Below are 7,137 nucleotides of genomic sequence, written 5' to 3'. Positions count from 1 at the left end.
TCGTGCAGAGATCGTTTATAGGTGCTGTTCCGAAACCGCTTAACAAACTAACGTAATATGAATATTGGAACGTTAAATTGGTCGGCACCATTTCTAGTCCATCCAAATCTATTTGAATTGGAATCGGCTTAGTAGTATCGCAGTACGGGCAGTAAGGAGTTCTGCAGATTAAATGCTGATTTGAAACGTACCTCGCTGCTACAACCTCCTCTCCAATTTTACATTTTGGAAATTTGCAGATTGCCCTCTCAAAATTTCTCCCGTAAATATGGATACTTGTTAGCTCTTGACCTGTGCTGGGATACGATCTTGTGAAGGACACTGTTCTGTTGTTATATATGGCTTCTTTGGTGAAATTTATTTTGCAAACGTCGTTTGCTGTGTTCTTGATGTAAAGATCCCAGCTTGGTAACCACTTTTTGTTTATCGCAGTTTCTCTCTCATCTCTCGTCATTCCGCTGTAAGTCAAAGAGTTCAGGGCCAACTGTTTCAGATCTCCCAAATTGAGACCCCAGGACATGAATGCACTGTACCAGTCGATTGTGTGGCTGTCGTACCCGAAGGTGCCTGGATCATCTGGAGATAAGACGATTGGGATGCCCATTTTGTACATGATTTGACCGTAATGGTTTCGTAAATCCGGCTCCATGCCTAAAATCTAGTAAATTGAAATATAATTTGTTTATACTTATCATGATTTTATAAATTTAAAATTTTCAAATTTTGAAAAAAATGGTAAATTTCAGAATACCAGTTTGACTAACTTGATTACTGGTGAGGCAAATTTCAACAGCAATTCTTCTTTCTTTCAACTTCTGCAGCAAGTATGGTTTCTTAATGAAGCCTTTCCCGTGTCCAATTCTCCTTGAGTTCAACAAAATGCTCTCATACGTATTCTCCAATGTTGGCACCGGGTTGTCCTCGAAAGAGCTGGTCATTAAGTCATCGGGCCAGCTAGTTTCTCCAGTGTGTAGGTACAAGGGTATCGTTTGGTAGCCATTCTCTTGTTGGGAGAGATGTTGAGTAAGATAATAAAGAGTAGAGTAACCGTCTTCTTCATAATACGCTGTATCGAATCCTATCACGTGCCTTGGATATTGTTTGTGCAGCTTGATTGAAAGTTTTAAATCTTTTTGAAATAATTCCGGACTGAGTTTGCGGATTGAATAGGATATTTTTCTATAAACCCTTTCGTAATTTCCATCGTTAATTGGATTTCCTTATGATAATCCGAGTCTAACACTTTCTTTCCAAACGTTTCATTACTCATTCCTGTATAATCCAGCTCGTATAGTTGTGGGTCCAATCCAAATTTCTTTCTCGCTTCGTAGTACGTCACTCCTTCAGATAAGGCATGCTCCAAGATGCCTTCTACATGTTTTTCATAAATTTTTATATTTGAAACAAGGTTAACAGAAGCCCTTCCCCACAGCGGATTAATTTTATTCCATCTCTTTTTCGTGTCTGTCGGATTGTTCGTTTCCTTATCGGTCAACACTCCAATCAGTGTATTCTGTCTGATGAGTGTTTCCATATGATACTTTGATCCTTTGACCTGTTTTAAAACGTTTACAACTTAGTAATTCAAATACAAAAACTGTAATATTTCAAAGTTTTCTGTCTCTAAAACTATTTTTAAAAGATCTACCTTAATCCATTTTTCGTTTGTTGGTGGATTAATGAAGAAATCCATGGTCCATGCCCTTGCAGTTGGTTGGCTGGGGTCGATCATGTACAAGTGTTCGAAATCTTCGCTGGCCCATATTATCTCAAATAGTGTTTTCTTGCTTAGCTGGGTTTCTTCAAGAAGTTTATTATTTGCAAATGGGTTAAACAATGACTTACTCATTAAAAGATGTTTAAAAGTGGTGAATTTAAGTATAAAATCTTGAGAAAAAATGTTTTGAAACTAGGAAAATGTACATCTAAAAAATGTGCGTATTTGATTTTTAGAAGTGCAACAAATACTGAAAGAACCTTCGTGTGAATGGAGGTTTCATTTTTTCAATTTCTCAAGGAATTTCTCAAGAACTTGGTAGAGTTTGGTTTCTTTAATTAGGTTTGCAACTTTTTCGATGGGTTTGGACGGGAGGAACCCCTTGACGTTGCTCTCTAACATCTCCAGCCATTTCAAGTGCCCGAAATACGCGTTTACTATATCCTCATCCTGTTGGTTGATAAAGGGTGGCTGTCACACTGCATAACTTGTGAAGCGAGAAATATTATTCTAACAAATTTGGCAATGTTTTTTAAATTTTTGATTTTTAATATTAAGATAACAAAAAACGACAAATTAAAAATGCATTTTACGTTAAAAAGGTTTAAAAAAATGTTTGAGTAATTTTCACCCTGGTGTATTGAAAGTTTCTCCTCTCAAAATTTTTTTCCTCCTCGATCATTTGATCTCTTTCCCTGAAATACTCGAACTCATTCCAAGGCATTGTTCTGTTTCTCTGATGGTCGTCAGGGTTGTACGGGACCATTATGCTTGCCGGCGTCACACAGGACATCAGTAATAACACTGCACCGGGCGTTAGTTGAGATGCTGCCGCTGTTTTTCGTAGGTGGATCTTCATTTTACAAGTCGTTGTCGATGGATTTGAATGAGACGTTACGGTATTTCCAAATGTAGGAATGATTTGGTTTAAAAATTAGGTTTTAGTTAATTAATTATATTTTTAATTGATTAATTAGGTTTTTTTTTGCAGAAAATATTTACATGAACGTCTTACATATCGTTATATACCATTATAACTCTTAAGATTTTGAATCTTCTCAACAGTTTACATGTATGATTGAAAACTAGACGATGTTTCTGCGATAACTACAAAGTATAAAATAAATTGTAAATTAATTCTTAGAATGTTTAACTAATTTTTCAATCATTTAACACAGACTCGACATTGTCAACTGTCTGCTAAACGAGGCTAAAAACAACACTGAACTATTTAACGCATATGCATAGCTAATAAACTTTGAAATAGCATTTTAAAACAACATCAAATCTCTATTATATACTACCTGTATATATATATATATATATATATATATATATATATATATATATATATATATGTACTGTAATATTTTTGAATTGAATTGAAAGAAATTTTTATTCAGCAAATATATATATATATATATATTATGGTCTATTACCAACATATATATATATATATATATATATATATATATATATATATATATATATATATATACATATACATATGTATATATCTCTGTCTGTGTGCGTGTGAGTATGTTTGTATAATTTAGTACTAATTTAGCACCTGCTATGACAGCACTTGTTAGAATTAACTGAATTAAATTGGATTAAATTGCACAGTTCGATAGCCTGGCTCATTATGCGTGCTGGAGACAGTCTCTTTTCACATCATTGTAAAATATTTAAATACTGTTTAATATGATTTTTTTATTTCTACATTGTGCTTGCTTGTGTTTATGATGGTTCTTTTAACGTAGACAGTAGTGTCTGTGCTAAGATGACGCGAGAAAACTTTGCCATTTGTTTTTGTCGTGAGCATCTTATATTTAGGCTACATGTTTCAAAACATGTCGGTGGTTTGTCGGATTGGATGGACGGATGCAGAGGAATGAACGGACAGGAGAGACAGATGACAGAACAAATGATTGAGTGGAGTGGGATAGACAAATGAATGAATGACATGTCAACTACCATACAATATTACGCAATATTCGTCGAGTTATGAGTCATTTTACAAACAAACACACACGCGCGCGCGCACACGCACACACACGCACACGCATGTACAAACGTAAGAGGGGTGACGAACGAACGGTTGAACAGACAAATAAACTTTTAAGCGGATCAGGCAAATCCAACGGTATCAATATAGGTGACACTGACAATAACAACAATAATAACAAAGATAACAACATCAATAATATTAATAATATATAGATATAAAGTTAAATTTAAAATTGTTCGAGATTTCTCTGCCTTTGTTTCGGTTACTAATGGGAGCTACATATAATTTGACGATATGAACAACTCTAGTTCAAAATTCACGTCTAAGGCAAAGTATTCTATGATGCCTGTGTTTGTCTATGTAGTAATTCTTGTGATAGTCGTCCAGTAAGTCTGTTGCAGTAATTAATTAATAATAATTAATTAGTAATTAGTAATTAATTTTTAGCAATTAAGTTAGAAACAGGTGGTAATTGCATATTCAACAGTATTTATGTTCGATTATTTGTGTCTGTCACACACAAACACACACGCACCCACACACACACATACACACACACATACACACACACATACACACGTGAACGAAGTGCATGTACATACAGCACATATGTCCAGGAAATGAACAAAATGATGATTCAAGGAGTTCATCTTTCATATGTGTATATTGTTTGCTCTTTTGTATGTATGTGTATGTATATGTGTGCACGTTTATGTGTGTGCTTATGTAGTTTTAGTATATCATCATTATCGTCATCTTCATAAATTTTTATCATCGGATTATTTGATGCATCATTCATTCGTCATGTCATCCTTATTAATGTAGGTTATATTTTTAATTTATTGCAGAACTTCAAAAAAAAAAAATTTTCAATATCTCTTTGATATATACACTTTATATACACTGGCGCACACACGCACGCATGTATGTATGCCTGTGTATATAAGTATGTGTGTGTGTGTGTGTGTGTGTCTATGTGTTAATTGAAAAATGCCTGTTAATGTCTAATGTCTTGTCGGCAACAATCAGACTGTTTTTGCTGTTTTGGCGTCAACAATAAATTGTTGGAGGTTAACAAACTAATAAAATAAATAGTTTTTTTACCCACTCGGTTCAAATTTTTTTTCTCATATTTTTACTATTTTTTTTTATTTCGTGAGGATGACTCAATCATTCCACTCCAATCAACCAGCATTTCATTCAATCATTCAACTATTTCATCCATTAAACCTACTGTCATCTACACAATCGATCAACCAACCAACCAACCACCAACCAACTGACCAACCTATCAACAAACCAACTAATAATCAATCAATCAATCAATCAATCAATCAATCAATCAATCAATCAATCAATCAATCAATCAATCAATCAATCAATCAATCAATCAATCAATCAATCAATCAATCAATCAATCAATCAATCAATCAATCAATCAATCAACCAATCAACTAATCAATCAACCAATCAATCAATCAATCAACCAATCAACAAACCAACCAATCAGCCGACCAATCAACAAACCAATCAACCAACAAATCAATCAACCAGTGAACAACCAACCAACCAACCATCTTATCAATCACCGACCTGTATCGTATCACCATGACAGTTCCGTACTTGTTTTCAAATCTCGAATAAAAAAATTTAATTGGTTGGCATTATTGAATCTGACAGGATCAGTTGAATTACTGTGTTTATTTATTTATTTATTTGTTTGAATTTATTTAATGATAATAATATTTATAGTAATAATAATAATTTTATTATTATTTCATTTGTTTTGATATTTTCTCTGGCATGCATTTACACTGTATACATTCGTTGCGTTAGTATTGAAACTTTTACATGCCGTGATCACGCTACGAGGAGTAATTGTTTTTGCAGCTGTGGTAGTAACTGAAGTTGTGGTAAAAGTAGTAGCGTCAGCAGCGTTTGCAGTACCAGTAATGGTAGTAGTGGTAGTAGTAGTGGTAGTAGTGTTGAGGTTGGGGTTAGAGCAGTCGTAATAGTATTATTTAGTATGTAATAGTATGGTGGTAGTATTTATTGTAGTACTAATAGTTGTTATCATAATCATCACTACCATCGCCGTCGTTGTCAAAATTGTGCTGCTTTTAGGAGGAAATCTGTCCTTTGTCATCAGTGATCTTATCTATCTTCTTCCATTCATCCTTACTTTGTTTATTCATTTGTTTATTAATTTATTTACTCATTCATTCATTCGTTCGTTCGTTCATTCGTTCGTTCGTTCATTCGTTCGTTCGTTCGTTCGTTCGTTCATTCATTCATTCATTCATTCATTCATCCATCCATTCATTCATCCATCCATCCATCCATTCATTCATTCATTCATGTAGTCGTTTAAACTTCTTCATTTATTAAATCGAATGCCAGTAGTGCTTATGTTCAGAGGGTTTAATTTTTATGTAGTTTGTTTATTGCTAATTTTAATTTAACTGCTCTTGCCCAGTAAAAAATAAATAAATAAATTAATTAATTAATTAAATTTCACTCACTCAATCTTTCACTCGATGCACTCTTTCACTTTTCCATTCCTCAACTCACCTACAGATTAACCTGACCATCGGTGACCTCTTCAGTGACCTCTGCGATGGAAAGATTTTGATGAATTTGTTGGTCATCATATCCGGGGAGATGTTTGGACGGCCTAACAGGGGCGTCCTTAGGGTGCAGAAGATGGAAAACGTCAGTAGGTGTCTGCAGTTTCTCGCCACTAAGGTGCGTTTTGTTGGGTGTTGGTTCGGTTGGGTGGATAGTTGGTTTGTTTGTTGGATTGTGTTTGAGTGTATTTTTTCTCTGATGTTATTACCGTACATCTGTTCGTTTACATGTTTATTCAGTTTGTTATTAAATGACTGGTTCGTTCGTTTGTCTGCTCGTTCATCCGTGAACATGTTCTGTCAATTTCTAAAACCTCGCTTATATCGAGAATGTAGATTAACTTTTAAACTAATTAATGCAGCTTTAACTCGAAGACAATTATCAAATAGTTAAAAAAAGGTTAACTAAAAACAGGCTCATTACATTGGATAAAACATGACTTCTAATTTGTCCTTGAACTTTGACCTTCACAGGTGACCTTCGAGAACATCGGGGCAGAGGACATTGTTGACGGCAACCCTACCCTCATATTGGGCCTCATCTGGACGATCATTTTGAGGTTTCAGATACAGGAGATCACCATTGAGTTGGTGAGTTGATGATGATGATGACGATGATGTTGATGATGACGATGATGGTTATGATGTTTTCACTGGTACAGTTAGTTATCATCAGTATCAGTAGCTGGTTGATATGGACCGACTCCCCGCGTTCTCACTCACACACACACACACGCAACAAAAAATAAATAATAAAAATACTATCATCATCAACAACATTA

The 7,137-nt window shown here is 34.5% G+C and overlaps 2 protein-coding genes across 2 annotated transcripts in view; one reads left to right on the top strand and one right to left on the bottom strand.

The window, feature by feature from the left end:
* Positions 1–376: 376 nt before the first annotated feature.
* On the bottom strand, positions 377–1,133 carry HELRODRAFT_134157 (hypothetical protein; the record flags this gene model as incomplete). Its single annotated transcript, XM_009013227.1, has 2 exons — positions 377–658; positions 765–1,133. Coding segments are annotated over 2 exons (651 nt in total), but the record flags the coding sequence as incomplete, so codon positions are not given.
* Positions 1,134–3,570: 2,437 nt separating this feature from the next.
* HELRODRAFT_183634 (hypothetical protein) overlaps positions 3,571–7,137 on the top strand; it is a gene marked incomplete at both ends in the record, with an annotated part of 13,118 nt that continues 9,551 nt past the window's right edge. The window contains 3 exons of the mRNA XM_009013226.1: positions 3,571–3,579; positions 6,306–6,473; positions 6,830–6,946. Of these exons, the coding sequence (XP_009011474.1) occupies positions 3,571–3,579; positions 6,306–6,473; positions 6,830–6,946 (294 nt within the window). The remainder of the gene's footprint in view (positions 3,580–6,305; positions 6,474–6,829; positions 6,947–7,137) is intronic.

Source organism: Helobdella robusta (assembly GCF_000326865.2).
Source record: "Helobdella robusta unplaced genomic scaffold HELROscaffold_113, whole genome shotgun sequence".
NCBI classification, from domain to species: Eukaryota; Metazoa; Annelida; class Clitellata; order Rhynchobdellida; family Glossiphoniidae; genus Helobdella; species Helobdella robusta.
Note: the sequence above shows the minus strand (reverse complement) of the source record. Positions and strands in the feature narration are given on the sequence as shown.